General features: G+C 41.5%; 1 protein-coding gene across 2 annotated transcripts in view; it reads left to right on the top strand.

The window, feature by feature from the left end:
- The window catches only part of ABLIM1 (actin binding LIM protein 1), a 183,862-nt gene that overhangs the window by 141,743 nt on the left and 21,302 nt on the right, over positions 1-20,817 (top strand). For both annotated transcript variants that reach the window (XM_068548618.1, XM_068548619.1), the window contains 4 exons: positions 6,822-6,899; positions 7,928-8,083; positions 11,271-11,306; positions 13,708-13,837. In XM_068548618.1, coding sequence (XP_068404719.1) covers positions 6,822-6,899; positions 7,928-8,083; positions 11,271-11,306; positions 13,708-13,837 — 400 coding nt within the window. The remainder of the gene's footprint in view (positions 1-6,821; positions 6,900-7,927; positions 8,084-11,270; positions 11,307-13,707; positions 13,838-20,817) is intronic.

Raw genomic sequence — 20,817 nt, 5'->3', positions numbered from 1 at the left:
AACAAAGCACACGGTATTCCCAGGACCAAGTTTGTAATATTCTGGAGTGGATCACTTGCTTACATTCTAAAAAGGGGCTTCTGTGTTGTGCCTTTGGAGGCTGAAGTATGAATGGCTGCCATCCAAAATGGGCATGAGTTTTTTTTCTTCTGAAACTAACATTCACTATATTATAACGTATGCACTTGCAAACCCATAATATACCCGACAAATACCATGTGTATATTTCTACAAAGGAGCTAATTAGAGGCTTTAAGTATGTCTAGAACAAGGAAATAATGCTGTTGGTTATTGTTTTATTAACGTTGCTACCATACATACCACTTTGTTCCCAGCTTTCACTCTGTTTGAAAATTTTATTCTTTTTGGTGTGTCTTTACAATTCATCAGAATGTATGGGTGTTAAGATTTATCCTGCAAAGACAGTGGGGACTCTTGGCCATAGTAAAGGCTGATGGCCATTGTGCACCTGGCTCTAGAGAAGGGGATGTGTGCCCGTGAGTCCCTCCTGCTTCCTCACAAACACAAATTTCTTTTTCCAAAAGGAGTTCCTGGGAATTCCCTGGCGGTCCAGTGGTTAGGACTCTGTGCTTTTACTGCCTAGGGTGTGGGTTCAGTCCCTGGTCGGGGAACTAAGATCCCACAAGCCGTGCAGCACAGCCAAAAATAAAACAAAAAACAAACAAAAACAAAAAAAGAACCAAAAGGAGTTCCTTTTTTGACTTAGCAGTGAACGTTCAGTATATGCAGATTTTTAAAAGTATTCCTTCTTCTGCAGCTGTTATCACCACCTTGTCTGGTGAACTTCAGCAAAAACCCAAGGCAGGTACTGTCAGCCTTAGCAGCACTTCGTATAAGGTGTCAATCACCTTATATCGGTAGTTGTCCTGTAGGTGTTCGTATGATCTCTCCGCTCTGGGTGCCAGTTGCCTGTAGTTCTCTCCCTTAGAGCATGGCTTTGGATGAATGCAGATTAGATGAACGTAGTTGTTGCACCCCTGCTCCTGCTGAATGGGGGGAGGGCAGGGGCAGCAGAGGGCTCTCCAGCTCTCCCCTTCTAAGAAGGGACCAAGTGTGCCTGGTGGCCCGCGATTGGAAGTAATCGGAAAATGTCACTTCTCTGGTTAATCTCCCGGCAAAGCTCTGGTAAGTGTTTTTCAACGGTGAACATTTAAAGAAAGTTGAGAGCTGGGGTGGAAACATAAAAAGATCTGTTCAATGTAATTTTCATTCTGTGACTACGCCTTCTGCAGGGTAGAACAGGTGGACAAAGTCAAGGCGTAAGGGAAAATATCAAGTGAAAGGTAGTTAGAGGGTTTTTTAAAACGTTTCATACAGAAAACAAAAAGACTTGCATTTTCAAGCACCTGCTATTAGTGATCAAATGCCATTTTTTTCTCTTTACTGTTGAAATGAACTACTAGTCAGGTGAGACCTCTCTTTGTTGATTCATTTTTTTCCTTTGAGGAAAATAAAAAGCCTTTTTGAAATCAAAAGTACGTAGGTGAAGGTGTGCTGGAGAAATAAATGTAGATTTAGACCCCTTCCTCATGAGAGATTGAGGGAGGACAGCCACATACAACTACAAGGTTCTTTCTGAGGGATCCTTGCCTCTTGTTACCAAAATAAGGATTAAATGATTTGCCTAATCTTGTTGGCAAAATACTTTGAAAGATCACAGCCAGTCTATAATCCTTCCTATATCTACCTTGCTCTTTCCACCCTTCCCTCTACCTTTTTATTTTCCTCCAAAGATGGCATCAAAAGAAAGAACTGAATTTTTCCAGCTGTGCTTTCAAGTTGTTTTTTTCTGTAAAGCATGAAGGAAAAAGTGATTAAAGGAGAGTAAGTAAATTGCATCTGCTTTAACAGCTTAACCACAGATCCTTGTTGCTTTTTCTCTGTAGAACAGAAGTGGGCATACCTTTGGGGATACAAATTTGAAATTATCTTCATTTATAATATCGGCAAGAGGGTATCCATCATAGCTCTCATAGAGAATTCCAGAAACAAAGGCTGTTGGCCCATTTGGGTTCTTGGTTTAGTTTGATGAATCACTGTTGTTAACTTGGATATCTGAATAGGTTAAAATAGTAACTTAGGTTAAATAATTGCACATAAGGATCATGTGGAAATATGGACCATCTGTAGCTTTGTTACAGTTCAAAGAGGTGACACTAGAATTAAGTTAATGATAAAGAAGAAACTGTCAGTGGGATTTGAAAGAGGGAAAACATGTCAGTAAGTTGTTGCTTTTGAGGTTAAGATGAGTTTTAATTTGACTGTGTGGATATGAGCAGCTGTGTTGGAAGACAGCTCTGTGCCTTTTGAAGATGAAGGCCATCAGAGACCTTCAGCAAGTTATGTATTAATTAGAGGGAAAATACAGCTAGAAGAAGAAAAGGGGTACATTATTAATAAACAAGACGTTCATTTAAAATTCAGCATGTTTCTTTTCTTTCTTATTCTAAAATACTTCTCTCAAATTACGTTGGCATTTAGGTCTTAACACTTGGATTTCTTTTGTCATATGATGTAATATTAGGATTTGGCTTCTTTTGATTAACACTTTAAAACACATACAAAAATAAAATTCAACACGCTTACAAGTCTAGATGTTTAGAATTGAAAGGTAAAATTCTAAATATTTGAGATTCAAACTCCAAAATTAATAGTCCAGTTTTTAGAAGTAATTTTATGATCTTCATAAGGGAGAGAGCTCTAACCTCTGCTGGTTGAACAAATACACTTTGGGAGCCATTAGGGAGTGTGGCAAAAAGCGGGCATCCCTGTGTACCATTTAAGCTTGGAGCACAGTTCAAGGGGCAGTGAACCAGGAACTATACTGGCAGGTCAGACAGGCCTGTGCAACTCTTTGCCATCTGTCATGGAAGGGCATTAGTAACTAGAGCCAAGACGTAAGCAGGAAGTCACCATCTTGGAAGGATATAGATTCACTCCATGGAGTTCTCAAGAAGGGGAAGGACACTTGTCAGCTCCAGGTGGGGCTGCTGCCCCCATGTGCTGAGATAGTTAACATACGTGCGTTCCAAGGTATGGGAAGGCCTCCAAGGGTGGCAGCTGCAGAGAGCTCTAGGGAAGTCTGGTCTGTGGAGCTCACATCTGAAAGGACTATCCTATCACGAGGAACAAAACAGAGGCAGTGCTTCCCTCCACTATTTGAGATGAACTGGCTCAGAACCCCAGTCTAATGTCAAGTGTCTGGAAAATGCTGGGTCTTTGCCACGTGCTGGGCAAGGTGCTTGAAGCTTTATATGTCTTGTCTCATTTATCCCTAGGAACTAGGGGTTGTAAGTACCCTCTCCTCCATTCTATAAGTAGAGAAGTTGAAGCTCAAGGAAGTTAAAAGTAAAACAAAAAAAAAAAAAAGAGAGAAAGGAAAGAGACACTCATGTAATGTCACACAACTAGGAGAGCCAGTGTGCGAGCCAAGGTATTTGACTCCGAAACCAGCCATTTAACCCCACTAGATTATACTCTACAGAAGTGTGTTTTATCCCATTATTTCATTTTAAACAGGAAAATAAAGACCATTGTAAGAAAATAGGCAAGCAAGAATAACCCACAAACAAGATGCCTACGGAAGTAAAGTTTACAGTAAGGTTAGGAGGTCAGAAGGAAGCAAAAGCAAACAGTGGCAAATGCAGTGAAAGAAAGAGCAGATTCTGAACCTCCGAGAGGTACTGTAAGCGTTTCTCCAATACTCTAAGTAGTCTGAAGATGCACGGGGCCGAGTGAGCTCTCTAACAAGAGCCGGGGCGGCAGTGGATTTGGTGAACATTGGCTTGACTTCACAAACTGACTATGAAAATACCGACTATGAAACTCTAAAATCTTTATTTTGGAATCACAGACTCCAGGAGAGTTGTATGCGAATTGGAGGTGATTCTGATCTGAACACCTTTGAAGAATCAAATGGGACTTGACAAGAATTCAGATTGTCGGATAACTTAAAACCTTTAGCCCTACACTATTAACAGGGTAAATGAATAAGATAAATGCTTCAGAGAAAGCCTGTGCCACTCACAGAATACTCTATCCAGTGAAGAAGGAAAGGAGAGAGACTGAGCTGGGACACATTGGTTCAGCCAAGAGGCCTTTTCCTTCCACGAAGTTCTCCATCCCTGGAAGGGCACCCAGGGCCCCTTTCTGACCTGTGCGCACGTTCTTCCCCAGCTCCGTTCCTATCGGCTTGCACAGTACGCCAGAGAACAAAACACTTCAGAGCCATCCCCAGGTGCATCATTACGGGAAAGACAGAAAGGATCCCTGGCTCACATTTGACAAAAATTAGGATGAGTAACATGGAAGAGGCCCCAAAGCTCCGTATGCACTTTAGCTATTCACACAGTGTCCTCACTGCTTTTAATGAAAACAGACCTTGTTGTTGTCATAGCAACGCCAGCAACCGAAGATGTTAGACTGTCCTAGGGTGCACCCTCTCCCACCCCACCCTAACACTGAGCTGTTACAGGCTTCTTAGAAGCTTATAAGTGGCAGCAAAAACATTTTCAGTTAGCAGGCACTTTTTTCTGCTAGTTCATCTCAATATTTTTCTTTTACTTTCACCTCATTTATCCCAAAGCTATGTTGATGAGAAATAAATGGCCACACACGCCTTACAACATGGGCAGCAAATTTAGCGCAGGGATTAAGAGCTTGGGCTCTGCCTCTAAGGTGTCTGGTTTCAAATCCTGACGCTTGCCTACTTGTGTGTGATTTTTCCCTCATCTATAAAATAATGATATTAGCGGTACCTACTTCCTGGGGTTATTGAGAAGATTAAATGAGAGCATGCCTGGGGAGTGCTTAGCACAGGGCCTGCTACATAGTAAGTGGGCAGTAAATGTTTGCTGCTATTAATATTCTTATGTTGTTACATAAGAGGTTTCATTTTTATATTGAGTTTGGCAAATGTTAGATCCTGGCCACTTGAAGCTGAAGGACTACCTGTAGTTAATGATTATCCCACAGAGATGGTTATTGGCTCAGCTTTCTGAAGGGGTGGCATCTCTTTTTAAAGGAGGGCTGCACTTTGGTGGTGTCACTTCTATAATTTGATTGGGAAATGGGTCCAGGAGTTGGACTTTTTGAGTAGTGTTATTATGTGAATCCTTTCTTTTTCATTATACTCAGATTTGGGGATTTTCTCATATTGAGATATGCCTGTGATGGGAAAATTGTCACTTGAGGAGGAAAGTGCTTGTATGAGGCAGGTCTGGGGGGGGCAGGGACGGAAGTGTCGAGCCTGGCACACCTCCACTGTACCCCGTGTGCTTTCTTCTACCCCCTCCACCCTCCTGTCTCAGAGATACCAGGGACACTGGCGAGAGCAACTGACCCCAGCCCTCTAGTGAATTCTTACTGTCAGGGCGAGTATAATCACTGCCTGCTTCTGGTTGGCCAGGCGGGTTTGCTTTCCTTGTTTCAGATGTGAGTTCCATAGTGACGCAACATCCTTGTTTTTAGGAGGGTTTTTTTTGACTCAGTTAGACTCATATTTGAGGTACCAAAATATCAGCAGAAACAGTACCAAAGAGGAAAAGTCCTGTTATTCCTAACATAGCTCTATAAATTATCCTCTCCAAGAAATAGCTGCGCGGAGGGGAGCAGATCTTCCAAGACCAGGCCTTTGGGTTTCTTTGCAGAGCTTTCCAGAACATACCAAGCAGAGGTGGGGGGCAGTTAATTCCAGCTCATGCCTTTTCTTCCTGCTCCCATCTCACTCTCAGGGTTCTCCAGCCTCTATTACAAAGTCTACTTTCTTATACCTTCCCCAGCAGCCGACCACTAACCTTACCTCAGTGACCTTCCACATGGTAAGGCTCAAAACATGCAACTGACATGAGTCAAGTATCCACAAACTGAGTATTTGTTTACAAATAATAAATTCTAGCTCATTCCCGCAACAAATATTTATGCCTTCTCTGTACCTGTGTAAAACATCGGGCGCATACAGTGGTGAGAAGATAAACCCTCTGAGGGCAGAGGTCATAACTAAAGGTAGTGAGGGAGATTAACATGATGATGAAACCAACAAATACAGAATTATACATTTTATTCATGAAGCAAAAAAACATGAATGGTACTGTGAGAGAAAATAACAAGGTCACCAACTCTGGAGTGAAAGATCAGGGAGGGCTTCTTTGAGGAGGTGATATTTAAGCCAAGACTGAAGGAGGGGAAAAAAATCAAGTAAAATTGGGTATCAGAGCATTTGGGGCAGAGGAAGCAGCAAGGATAAGGACCCTGAGGCAGTGACATGTACCATGTTCTATGAGTGACAGTGGGTAGTGAGTGATGGGGGGAAGGAAGGCAGGGACAAAATCCCGAGGCCCTGGGAACTGTGATTTCGTTCTATGTGGACCCTGAAGCCAAAAGCAGGATAGTGACAATCCAAATTGTATTCTTCAAAGATCTCTCTGGCCACTGGGTGCCAAGTGGATTTGAAGAGGGAGAGAATGAAGGCAGGAAACCCACAGGAGAGGCCATTGCAGGAGTGCAGACCAGCAGAGGTGGTGACTGGGGCCAGGATTGTGGCCATGGAGATGGAATGTGCTAGAATGTGTCCCCTTGTAGGAGACAAGGAGAAAAAGAAAAGCCCCGAAATGCATTTTCAAGGCTGATTGTACAACTAGTTCTCATTTACCTTTCTTTCTAGGTTCTATTTTCCCATATTCAGAAAAGTTACATCTCTCTCATTTTAACCAGCTTAGTCTTTAGGAAAGTGTAGGAACTTAGGCCAGTCTTGATTCTGAAGCCATGGTCTGAAATCTTACAAGTCACTCTTTATTTTACAGCCTACCAGGACTTCTTCCGAAAGCATTTATTCTAGACCAGGCTCCAGTATCCCTGGGTCCCCAGGTCATACTATCTATGTAAGTATCTACTTCTGGAAGAGACACTTCCGGACCAGGGGCGGTAGCAGCTGGTAAGCATGGACCGGATAATCCAAAAGTGAAGAATTCAAAATGATTTTTATTTCTGTTATGAGATCCAGTTTTCATTCTTGTAGATCAGCCATCTCAATCCCATTTTCCTCCACGTGATCAAGGGTTTATGTGAATGTGACCATTGGTATAGAGTGAACGAGTAGATGACCTGTAAAGTGCAGTGATACGATGCAGGACTTAAAAAATTGTTGTACCTAACTTGCATATAGATATTTGGGGATTAATTATACATTTTATAATGCTGATACTGAGTGTCTTTAAATTCTGCCACAGAGGTCTTTAAATATTTAGTTCATTAAATATGCAGTTCTTGTTTTTAGCCATCTGGGAGGATTTTTTTGGCTATCTGTTTGAGCTTTTCCTTCTCTGTAATAAATTTAGGAAATTATCCTGAAGGTTTGCAGGCTTCTCTACTTGATGAATAGACTTCTTCCTAAGCTTTTGGTGACTTTTTTGAAAATGTGATTAATATTGGTATAAATGGGCAACTTTATTTTTTTAATTTATTTTATTAAAGTATAGTTGATTTACAGTGTTGTGTTCATTTCTACTGTACAGTAAAGTAATTCAGTTATACATGTATATACATTATTTTTCATATTCTTTGCCATTATGGTTTATCACAGGATATTGAATATAGTTTCCTGTGCTGTACAGTAGGACCTTGTTGTTTATTCATTCTATATATAACTGTTTGTATCTGCTGATCCCAACCTCCCAATTCTTCCCGCCCCCAACTGCCCTCCCCCTAGGCAACCACAGGTCTGTTCTCTATGTCTGCGAGTATTAAACAGGCAACTTTATAAAGAGTATGACCGTGCTAAGCAAAGTGTTTTGGGTTTTGTTTGCTTTTAAGGTTTTCACTTTTTAAACAAGACATGAGATGCGCTAACCATAGTTCCCTGAAGATGAGACGGCAGAGTGATTTTTTTCTTTCTCTTTAACTTTGGCAGGCAAAAGTGGACAATGAAATCCTGGATTACAAGGATTTAGCAGCCATTCCCAAGGTCAAGGCAATTTATGACATTGAACGTCCAGATCTTATTACCTATGAGCCTTTCTACTCTTCGGGCTATGATGACAAACAGGAGAGGCAGAGCCTGGGAGAGGTAATAAATTCCCAGAAGTTGTGAGTGGTACAACTTGTTTCTCTTTGGCACATGTATAAAAACTACTGACTGGAATCAAAATAAATCAGAGGGTCCTTTTGGTTGCCCACTGTTTGCAGGCTTCTGTACCAGGTGATTTGAGGTAGTCAAAAACCTATCACACCATCCCTGCCCTTGGAGAGGTATGGAGAGGTAGGGGAGCAGACCAACCACAGAAAACGACAGAGCAGGATGAGTAAGCATCAGTACCAGGTTGTAGGATAGCAGAGCCGGCATGCTGGGAAGGAAGCCAAAGTTGTCAGGGGAGACTCTGTGAGCTGGGCAGAGGGAGTAAGGGAGGGAGAGTCCTCGGTGGGTGGGGGGATGGGGTCTTGGTTTTGGCGCAAGCTGAAGTACATCCATGGGGATCATGAGGAGAGAGATCACAACCCCTAAATTTTGACAGCTGCAGTTTTCAACATCATAAGATAGAATGTACAAGAAAAGAAAAAGTAGAGAGAATTGGGCCACGGTATAGGACCGTGGTATGAGCTGGGCTTCTGGAATCAAGTTACCTGGGCTCAACCCAGGAACTCCACATGCTGGTTGTGTGACTTTGACCATGAGACAACCATTCTGATCCTAGTTTTCTTGTCTGTAAAACAGATAATGACAGAATCTACCTCATGGGGTGTTAGTGAGGATTAAATAAGCTATCTATTAAAGATTAATTATCTATATATCTAGATAATTTATCGTCTGTTAAAGCTAATCTACATTAACTAATTTTTAAAGCAATTAGCAGAGAGCCAGACTGGTGGTAAATGTTCAGAAAATGGCAGTTACTACTGTTGTTTTTACCTGTCTTCTTGGGGCTTATTAATACTCTCCTAACATTAATGGTCCACAGGCTGGAGCTCAGCCTCAGCCCCTGGTGACCCTCCCCTCTCTGTCCCCTAGGTCTCATGGGCTCTGGTCTGTTTCCCCTGGCCTATTCAACTCACTTTAAACTTTTCCTCTTTTGTTTTGTAAATTGGAATCATCTATAGACTGATTTGAGTCCACTCAGAGAGGTGTTTCCCAAGTAGTGGACCAAAATCAGTCCTTCAACCAAGGCTAAAACCGATAATCTGTAACATCACAGTGCTTAAAGATCTTAGATGAAGAAAGTTCGTGAAAACATGGCAATTCTGTTTAATTTATTCTCAATAATGTATGCATAATATTTATTGTTTTATAGTCATGTCTGTATTTACACACACACACACACACACACACACACACACACACACACACACACACACACACACACACACACACACACACACACACACAGTATCTGTATTGAAATGGTCCTTTGGGCAGGAAGTGGTGTCTGTTTTCATGTAGTGCCACCTAGTGGTCATGCCCCTGTAACTGCATCTTCAGCCTCTCTCAAGAGCAGGTTGATTGGTCTGGGTGGTTCAATTGCCTTTGGGTGGCAGAGCTTCAGAGAGGATAAGGGGCAAAGGAAGGTTCCTGAGCAGAGTGCATAGGGGCTGGTCCTTGAGCAAGTGGATGAGAATTTCCTAGTGTTCAAGTCACACAAGCAAGGGGAGGTGAGTTGCTTTATGGTGTTCTGGGCCCAAAAGTTTGAGCTTTGAAGTGAAAGTTTCTGGGTTTGGAACCAGGCTGAGTTTTCCTCTCCATATGACTTTGGGAAAATTACATATTTCAGTCTCCTTATCTGTAAACTCAAGATAATGGTAATACCTCCCTTAGAGGTTTTCTGTAAGGATTAAGTGAAATATTTAGATTACAACAATACCTGGCACGTAATAAGTACTCAGCAAAAATGCTGGCTGCCATCATAATCAGCACTGTTACCATCATAGCCTAGAACGAGGCCTGTGGGTTTCTCTGAGCATAAAGTCTGGATGCAAGGAGGCCCTCTGATCAGACGTATTCATGAACTCTTCCCCAACGCATGGATCTTGCAACTTAGACAAGTTTGCAAGCTATTTAGTTATTTATTCCTTTAATTATTAACACTTCTTCCAGAGAATCCATCTACTGCCATTTTAGAAACCTGGAGGAGTAAGCTTGAAGTTCTGTGCAGCCATCTGTGCCTCCAGAAAGCCGATCAAACCAGACCATGGGGCTCAAGGAAGTCTGGAGTGCAAGACAGCCAGCAGCTTCTTGTAAATTTGGAAAAAAAAGGCAAATTCTGAAACAGAAATCCACCACGGGCCCTGTTCTTCAGAATGCTTTGTTTGCATTTCATTTCTATTTGAAAACTTTTTGCATTTTAATCATAAACATTTCGATCATTCATTCAGGAAATATTTATTGAGCACCTAATATGTGCCAAGAGCTGCTCCAGTCGCTGGGAATACTTGGTTGTAAATGAATGGAGTCCTTGCCCTCATGGAGCTTGCAGTGTAATGTGGGAGACATAATAAACAGACAGATACATCACATAATTTTAGAGGGTGATAGAGCTGTGAGGGAAAATGAAGCTGAGTAAGGAGAAAGCATGCCGGGGCCGGGTTGCTACTTTAGGCAGGAGGATCACGGAAGGTTCTGTGTGGTAGTGCATTTGAGTAGAGACCTCACTGAGGATGGGGAGTGAGCCCTGCAGGTGTCTGAGTGGAAAGCACTGCTGGCAGAGGGCACAGCAAGTGCAAAGGCCCTGAGGTGAGAGAGGGGTTGGTCTACTGACTGCCCCGAGGAAGCCTGTGTGCCTGGAAAGACGAAAGCCAGAAGGTGAATGGTGTTGAGGTTGGCAAGGCCACTGGGGAGAATGCCACAGACCTGGTCATCATAACATCTCAGGTGATTACTATGGTTATAATTTAGTCAACAACTGTGTTTACCAAATTCTGTGTTTCAGCAGACACTGTAACTCACAGTAGTAAACAGCATAGTTTGAGCATATAGGGGAAATAGTTCCAATTTCTCTAACTTAATCACCTAAAGCATCGCAACATATTTCCAAAACCCATGCGTCTTAAGCAGAGACATGTGCCCTAGTCTCGTAGGAGCTTTGTCCTTATGTACCTGTCTGAGCCCCACTCTCAACTTACTGAATCAGAAGACAGGGGATGGGCAAGGGTGCTGGCATGTGTATCTTGAATAATGTTTCCAGGTGATTCTGATAAGCAACTGTAATTAAAACTGAAAATGAGCTAATAAACATTGTGACTTTAAATCTCTTTTATTCTTCTAGTCTCCAAGGACTTTGTCTCCTACTCCATCAGCAGAAGTAAGTGCCATTTTTGAAAATTATAATGGGTGGAATTGGGGAGTTACTTGGACCATTCCTAGACTCAAATTTTTGCAAAAGGACATTAAACAAAAGAACAGAAAACCCGTGTACAAGATTATGATGAATGTAAGATTCCTTACGTGTAAGATATAAGACCCAGAAGTAAATTTCTTTCTAAATGGAGACTAGGGAATAAAACCAGTCTTACCCTGCACCTCTGAGTGGTAGGAAAGAGAGTGGAGAATGGGGCCACTTGTCCCGATGTTGGGCTCTCTCCTCTCATCTATAATTGATTGATCTGAATCCTAACCTACTGATTATCTGAAATGGCCAGCAGTGGTCATGGTGTTTCTATCAGCAGAGCCATCTTCATGGGAGACCACTTCTCTTAGTCTAAAATCAATCGTCTTGTCCCCCCCTCTCAGGGTAAATCGACCTTATAGTGGCTTTTATCAAGTCCACCAGGCTGGCTGTTCCCTCGGGAATAACCTCCTGAGTATCTGGATCACATAGAGCTGTCAGTGATGGTTCCATAGTGAGCCGTGGGTCCCCTGTCAGCCCAAACATGCTCTTCCCCTCTGCAGCATCCAGCACCAAAGACAGAGCCCCCAAATTAGTTACTCTCCCAACCCATTTTATTAAAGGTTCTTCAGGAAGCTCATGATACTGTTCTATAAAATGAAACAGCCCCTTCACACTATACCCCTGATCCCAGGAGTGTCTTGGTTTTGCTGTCACCCACAGTGACAGAGGTGCTTGGTGACCAGAGGTCTTAGAAGCACTTTCTGTTGTCCCAGCATAATTTTTCCCTTGGAGGGTGGCCTAAGCTCAGACCAACTCAAATCTGAGCATGGTCCGGGTCTAACCTAGCACTTTCATTTAAGCTATTACAGGTAATAATAATCAAGGGATTGTTTGTTCAGCGTGCTTCTTATTATTTTGTATTTCCTTATGTATCCAATGAGCAAACTCCTCAGGGGTTAGGTCTACCCCCTTCTAAAAATAATAAAAATAATAATAAATAAAATCAGTAGTCTTGTCTTAAAGCTAAGTAACTGTCTGGATAGTCTATATGAAACTGGACTGATCTCAGGTAATCACAATAATTTGAGATGGTAAAATCTCTGTCGTATTGTTGTGGTTTATGATTGAGTGCTGTGAATAACTAATTTCTATGACTATTCTGATCGTTTTCAACTGAAGTTATGAAGAATTAATTTCTATTATTGACCACTTGTCAAAAATAGAAATAATAATAATAGGTTGAGGCACATTATTGGGGGAATTGTGTTTTGTTGTTGTTTTAATTTATTGTTACAGCCAACTAGGATCAAATCAAAGTTTTTTTGCCTCTTGCTCTCAAATTGCACACATCCATAGTTTTTGAGGTTTTAATTTAGTCCTTTTTCATGCATTCTTTCAAACTTTTGTTTTTATTGTGCTAGTAGAAACTTCATAGGGCAACAGATTCCTAAAATGTAAAACGTTCCTTGTACTCTTCTAATTCTTTTAAAGTTTTATGTTTTGTTTGTGTGTGTATGATTTTTTTTATACTTTACACCTACAATATTCTTTTCTAGATTTGGACATGGTGACAGACTAGTGGTGCTATTGTAGTCCATTAAATTGATATGCCATAACTTAATTATTCCCCAGTTTTGTTGAGCACGTAATACAAACTTTTGTCTTTATAAATGGTGGCATTATAAATATCTGAGGAAATTTTTCCACTTAAAGATCGTTTAAAAATTTTTTTTTTCCTTTTTGGAATTTGCTTCCTAAAGTAGAAGTAGAATTACTGGATTTGAGGCCACCACAAACTTGTCCTCCAGGAAAATCAACGTAAAACATCACCAGATCAACAGCATGGATGGTGTGGGTTGGTGGTTGGATCCAGGGATGAGATGAGAGTCAGGAGGCTGGTTCTGAAGCAGGCTCCACCTGCACACACCTCCACACGGGTCTCTTACCTGCGTGGAACCTTCTGAAACATTCTGCATTTGTGAAGAAGGGAGGTGATACCATGTGTGCTACCTTCTTTATGATGCGGATCTGATGATACAACCTATGTGAACAGACTTTGTAAAACTGAAAAGCACAATATAAGCGTGGTCATTGGAATTATTCCCTCTTTTCCCAGAGCTCTATCAACACTGGAGTTTATCCTTTTTACATCTTAAAATCTTGGTCAAGGCAAACACTACAGGTTTTGAACAAAAAGCACTAACCATGGAATGCTTGTTTGCATACCTATTTAAGGAATATGGCCCCAAAGTGTATACATGAACAGGTAGACGGGATAGTTCCTGGGTGACTTTGGTGCAACTTGATTTCTCTTGAACCTGACAACAGCCTGCATGTATGCCTTGTGCTCCCACTTTCTTGCACTTGCTTCCAGGGGTACCAGGATGGGCGGGACCGGATGATCCACCGGTCCACCAGCCAGGGCTCCATCAACTCCCCTGTGTACAGCCGTCACAGCTACACTCCAACCACGTCTCGCTCTCCCCAGCATTTTCACAGACCTGGTAAGGGCACCTGTTCCCGGGATTCACTCTCTAGAGTCATCCGTGTTTCTATGTGATTGTTTTCCCCACCGCTGATAGCGTATTTAAAAATCTGGCTGCCAAATCTATCTGCCCCTCTCCCAGAAAAAATTGCAAGCTCCTATTCCATTGTAGTTTGTGTTATTTCTTTTCTCAAAACGAGAGTCATTTTATGGTTATATTCATTATGACTTATTAAATAATTACGTTTTGACAGTGAACACCTAGAAGCAAAGGAGGTTTTTTGTTTTTTTTAGACTTGAAGAAAATCTCAGCACTTTGAGACTTAAAATGGAGATCTCCAAAAGAAAATATGGTGATGTGCCTTTTAGGCTTATCTAAAATCTAAATCCAGTATTAGTCATTTACTGGTGGGTTTATTATGTTTCCCCCATCTGGGCACATGGTATTACTAAGCATGCTTGGTTAAGAACCTGCTAGAACGAAGTCTCATATACAACCTCGGGGTTGTATTTGGTAACTTTTAAGATGCCTTCCGACCTAAGATTTTGAATCAGACTTGGAAAATATAAAAACACTAGAGGTGTACTATGATGGAGAATATTAAGAGTAGTGGACTTCATTTACCTTTATCTCGGCAGAATGTAGTCCCTTTTACCATTAGTGGGTATCTCCTATGTAGAGTAGAAAAAGCATGGAGATCCCAGCACAGACCCAGGATTCCTGAGAAATAGATTCACCAAGGAAGAATTTTGGCCTTCTCAACAAACTTGGTGATGATGTATGTCTATGAAGACTTCATTTTAAGCCTCTTGCTTCTGTGCAGGCTGATGAGAATAAGCCCATTCATATGCTAACGTATTTTATAAAATAAAACCAAAGGAAATGAACAGAATGTAAAAAGGCTGCAATCTTCTCTTTAAAGCCATAGATTTAATGCTTGTAGAGGATTAAATTTCTACTTTTTGATCCTTCAATAAAGTATAGTTTTCTCTAGACTCATAAATATTTACTCAGTATTTGTTGAGTTACGTTAAAGGAAAATTTTTCAGGAAAGAAATTCCTTTTATTTTTCATGTACAATGATATTCACTTTACTTCTGGGTTTGGATTTACGCCACTTTCTGTCTGGGTGATGAGAAATCCTTTGTGCCACCACCCCTACGTATGGGCATACCCTGATACTGCAGCCGTACCCTTGTCAGAATGATGCGAGGTTCACTGGCAAATTGTTGTTCGAGAGAATCCCTGGACAGCAAGGGAGTGGTCAGCCAGGGACATTGTTTCCCTAAAAGGTCATGTCCTCATTGGGCAGTAGAAAGTTTTCCTCTGTTCTAGTCATGGTTCTGATGCCAAGAGCCTGTAGAACATTCCCCATTCTAAGAACTTCTCCTCCCCCTTCACAATACGTTATGGACATGCGTGATGTCGGTTGTTAGGACTCCTAATTATTTTTTCCAGGTGGGGCTCTGCTAGCATAGTCATGGTCAGCACAGAGCACCTCAGAGTATCCACTCCATACGTTCTAGATACCAGAGGATCATGCACGTCCTTAGGTCTGGGCTTAGGTTAATGTCCAGAACTGAGTTTCCAGCTCCGTGGTGTCACCACTACCCAATTCTCAGGATCATGGGTGGCTCTTTGCTACACAGGGGATACAGACAGGTTTCCCTTCTGCATAGGCAAAGTAAAATTAAACTTGCAGTAGGAGACGTTTGCAGCTTAAAAAAAAAAGAATCTGACCCTTACATATAAGTATTTCTTTGCAAGGTTCTTGAAATGATTGTCAGTTTTGTACATGTGTTTCAGAGGGTTCTGTTTCGTCAGGTGCCTTTTAAAAACAGCTATGGTTGAGTCTAAGTGACGTGCCCAGTCCTGGCTCAGTGGTAGCTGGTGTCATCCTGACAGAACCTTCTGATGGCCGTTCCCTCCCACCAAAGCCATTTATTCTTGGAGAGTGAACTCTGTACTGACCTAAACCTGTTTGCAGACCCTCCCCACTTTGTGTAACCCTTCGTAGGTGACTTCTTAACCCCTTTTCCTTCCTCCTTTTTCAGACTCCTGATTAACGTTCTTTATTTTTTTTTTCTCCCTTGGAACGATGGCGTTGTCCCTGCTCCTGTGTTAATTTCTGCTCTTCTTTTCTGTTTGCACCGTGTCCTGCCCCGATCCTTGCTGCACAGAGCTGCTGTCTCCTGGTGTGCAGAGGTCCACCCTGCACACCGGCAGCCTCAGCTCCGGCCACAGCGACTCCCGCCCCAACTCCCCTTTCCGACACCACTTCCTTCCCCATATCAAAGGTAAGGAGGCAGGCTTCTCCAGGCAGCACCCTGCATAGCGGAGATTTATTAGCACCCTGGGAAGGCTAATAAGGTGTATCTCCAAGAGTCAGCTCCGAGCTTTGGACTTCTCAGCATGCCTGCGTGTGTCATGACTACACCCAGCCGTGTCTTAGAACTGGCATAGCATCTCTCGTTAGGAGAAATATGTCATTTCTAAAGGGCTCTAGATGAAAAAACGGGAAATATGTTTGAGACCCTAAGATTTGTTATCTACTGCTTAAGAAAAATATATATTATTATTTTGTTTTTCTCTGGTCAAAAGCAAAATATAATATATATCTGGGGAATCTTCCTGGTTTTCATACGTGTTATGGCTCAGCAAAACACAACGGTATTCAGCAACAAGGGTTCCAAAGTTGTCTTAATGGTGATAAGCCACCTAACCACGTAACAATATTAAAATGTTTGGACGGTGTGAAAGATCTATGGCGACGTAACTTAAATTTCTCTCCTTGAGACAACCCTTAGAGTAATGTTCCTTTGACCTGTCCTGATTTCTGCATGATGGAGAAGAGGGACTTTGCCTTCTGTTTTCTGTTACTGCCCATTTCTGCCCTTCCCTCTATGCCGTTCCCATTGTTCTCATTGTCTGTTATGTTTCCGTAGCCATTCTCAATCGAGCCAAGAGCCCCAAATTTAAAATAAGTAAGAGCCATAATTTAAAATAAGTAGGAGCTCCCAGAGGATGCTAACTTTTTCCGTAGTCTTGATTTGAACCAAATTAACCAAAGAAAATAGCTTAAGGAGGGAGTAGCAGGCAAGCACAGATGTTGTCGTGGGTCTTAAGACAGACCTAAGGGATTCTAACCCCGATTTCCAAGAGCTCACATCTCTAACACTTTCTCAAGCAGCCTAAATGTTGTGCTCTTTGACTGAATTTCCTTGGCAGTCATTTTACAAGCATGCGATTTTTAGCATTTTCTGTGCTGTAAAAATAACCTTGCTGACAAGCTTATTTGAAGACACGTACCGTTTGCCACTAGCAAAGAAATTTTTCAGCAGGTGCAGCACTTTCTAAAGTTCTTGACAGATTATTTAAAATTATTACTGCTAATTAGTATTTGGGGAGGAAAGACTTTTATTATTTAGATGTCAAGATGATACTTTAGAGAATGTCTATAAAACCATAAGAAATTATTGAAAAAAACTTCAGAGATGTATTTTAAAGAGACTTTAATATAGAAGCCCTTGGCCAAATTAAGATGTTTGTTTCTTTGTTTCTAATATGCAAGGGAAAATGCATTTTTTAATTCATTAAAATTTAAACTGCCTTGTTCGGTTATTATATATTTCATCTTTCAGAAAGCTACTTTGTGTAGGAAGAAAAATGTCATGTACCCTATAAAGTTATACAGAGTTTATACAAATAACGCATCACAAAATATCAAGACTCAATACCTCGTGCGTGTGCACAGCCTTATGGCGAGATGGGCACCCATGTGGACACTGGAGTCCCGGCTTTGAATATGATCTCTGTCACATGCTAGCTATGGGACCTTGGATTGTAGACTTAACCTTTTGAGTGCCACTTGCCTCATCTATGAAACCTCTCCTAGGGTATTGGGGTGTGTGAGGTTGTCAACTGAAAGAACAAAAATGCACAATGTGAGAGCTGTGAGTTAAATTTTATTTGGGGCAAAATGAGGACTATAGCCCGGGAGACAGCATTGCAGATAGCTCTGAGAAACTGCGCCAGAGAGGTAAGGGGAAGGTCAGTAGATATGTGATTTTGGTGAAGGGGGAGTACATGCAATCAGGCACCTATTTTTTGCAGAAGGTTGCTGCTAGTCACGAGGAGCAGATGTCACCATGAAGGATTTTAGTGCTTTTCTAGATACGAGGAGATGCAAGAATTGGGCTCATAAAATCTTCTCCTGAAAGTATCTGACTATCTGAAGACCTGTCCTGTCAGTTTTTCCCAGAGCACAGAGGGCCTCATTCCTGATCTCCACCCTGAACTCCTTTCAGGGGGTGCTGAAGGTCAGCCGCTGCTGCGGCTCATGATTTCATCCTTATAGAGGTAGATGGCAAGTGCCAATTTGTAGTTGGCAAGGTGAAATGCCCTGGTGTGTAGTGAGCGCTCAACTCTGGTCCCTCTGTGATTTCCCCCTCGGCATGGTGCTCTTAGAGCACTTCCGGTTGCATCAATCCATCACTCTTCACAGCGTCCCTATGAAGTAAAGTAGCAGGGGGCAGCCATGGGGGTGGATGAAGAGTTGAAGCCCTGGTTAAGTGACCCGGCCAAGGACTCACAGCTAGGAAGTGGCAACACCAGGACTAGATAGACCCCAAGCCTTCCCATCCCTCATTCCTATGAGGGGGCTGTGTTTCGGTCTAAATGCTATACACGAAGTATAATTTTTAAAGCAAACTTTTATCCTCCATCTCTTTTTAACTAGAAAATTGCATTCTTACGGAGGCCAAGACAAACAGCTACTTTCAGGCATTTAAACTACAAAATTAACTTTTCAACAGAAATACCAAGTGGTTAGGAAAATCACAGTACTTCAGTGTGCCTAAATGGTGCTTTATTAAAAATGTAGATATGCAATCTTTTCTTTTTTCAGTCTGAATTCGAAGTACACAGTCAAATAGTATAGGTTTAAATTATAGAAAGCAATAGTTTTTTACTTCGAGCTTACGCTTAAAAAATATCTAATGGTCTCTCTCCCATTTTCTTTTTACTGGATGTATGCCTACAGTTGGTTCAGATAGAATAGTTTATATACTTCAGATACAAAATATAATGTACATAACAGTATATGCTTAGTTTTAAAATCAGCTTTTTGCTAAACTACAAAATCAATCATGCAGAATTTGTATATTAAAGATATTGCTTTAAAAGCCTAGTTTAGTTGAATAGCTAAATACGGATTCTGCAAAGAATTACGTCTTAGTTATCTTGAAAAACATGTATCCATTTACATGAAAGTCCTCTCCAGCCCCGGGGGAACGTATGGCCATTAGAGAAACACATCTAAGATATCTTTAAAGGAGCAAAGTCTCCCAGGGTTTTCCATGGCTCTTCATTTGAGCCTTCATTCTTTATCTTGGAGCTTGTTTTGCAATCTCAGGGAAATTATTTTTAAAACAAATGTAAGCCAAGGAGCTTAAGGACCCCAGGGTAGGATGTCCATCTCAGGAAGGTGTGGCTGAAAGCAGGGGTCCCCTAGCCCCTCTGGCAGCCAGAAGCCCACCTCCCATTGCCCAAGTCCAATTCTTGGCCCTTATTTCAGACGCATGTGGCCCAGGCCCCCAGGGTCCACGGAGCTGAGGACACCTGCATGGGTGTAGAGCTGAGATGCACATCACCAGCTTTCTCTCTATCTCATTGGCTTCTCCGTCCATTTTCTGTAATGCCCATCTTGTTTTCCATTGTGTTTTTTATTTCTGTTCTCTGACCTTCCTTGCAGCTTCATTCTATATCAGTATATCATTGTTGGGCCATTTGGACAAGTGCATGCCTATTTGGAAAAACTATTTTCTCCTTGTTTTGGGCTTTGTGCCATGTTTGCAGAGTTTCTCTTCCTTTCCCTTTGAAATACTGTTAGACATTACCTTCTGTGTCCATGAATCAGATTTGCAAACAGGAGGGCTACATATATTAAGTCTCTTTGAAAGAAATCTTCCTTGTTTTGCCATAGATATGAGTTGCTATGATGCAAATATGTATTTGACACTTGCTGAAGGAAACCGTAACGTTTATTGAAGCTTTAGACAAGGACCAGTAATCTTGAAACTCTGTCATGACCTTCTAGATGCTGCCAACTTTAAGGTCCCCTCAGAATTTATATTTTGGAACATAAGCACTTAGAGGCCAGAAGCTAAGTGGTGCCAGCCGTTTCCCACAGCAGACACAAGCATTGCCATTTAGATTGACTTGTCTTAGAATTTGTCACTGAGGCTCTCATGGTGGCGAAAAGAAGAATAAAAGTAGGACAGAGCGTTTGAATTTAAGTACAGTGGGAATCCTTCCAGTAAATGATCTCCCAAGGACTGAAAAATTGGCCTATTGGGCTGACTTGGAAGGAGCTAAAAATGAAGACCAAGAAATGTATATCTATATATACAGTAGCTTCTCACCCCAGTAGCTAAGATCACTAACAACTTAGATGAACCAATGCAAGGACTTATTTAAAGAAACAAAATGGCTATGAGTGTGATATATACAATATTATATGATATATACACTATTATATTATTTTTAAACAATGTCAACTCCAGGCTGATAGATGATCATGATGATGATGATGACAATGATACCTTCCGTATATGATATTTCATCTGGTGGCTCATGCATCACTTTGCCTGAGTAATGAACTAAGCACGAAAATAACCTTTTAGGGCCTTCATCAGTTATTTCCATCCAGGATAGAGGGAAACGTTTTATCACTTAAAGAAAGGGTGTTTAACTTAGAAAAGGCCTCATCTTGAGAATTGTTTTGTTAATGCCAAAATTTTTAATGCCTTTCGCATTTCAAGGACTAAGAATTTGGTACCTAGCAACATTATGTACTCTGAGACCTTTAACCCAACGAGCCGTTGTGATGTGTAGAAATCATACTATGCAGGATCACTTAGATGGGTGTGTTGCTGGGTAGCTGTTTACCTAGTGTTTTTAAATGTCTCATGGGAGATTTTAAATGATTATAGAATTAA

This window comes from Eschrichtius robustus, chromosome 7 (genome assembly GCF_028021215.1).
Source record: "Eschrichtius robustus isolate mEscRob2 chromosome 7, mEscRob2.pri, whole genome shotgun sequence".
NCBI lineage: Eukaryota > Metazoa > Chordata > Mammalia > Artiodactyla > Eschrichtiidae > Eschrichtius > Eschrichtius robustus.
This window is presented reverse-complemented; position numbering and strand designations above follow the sequence as displayed.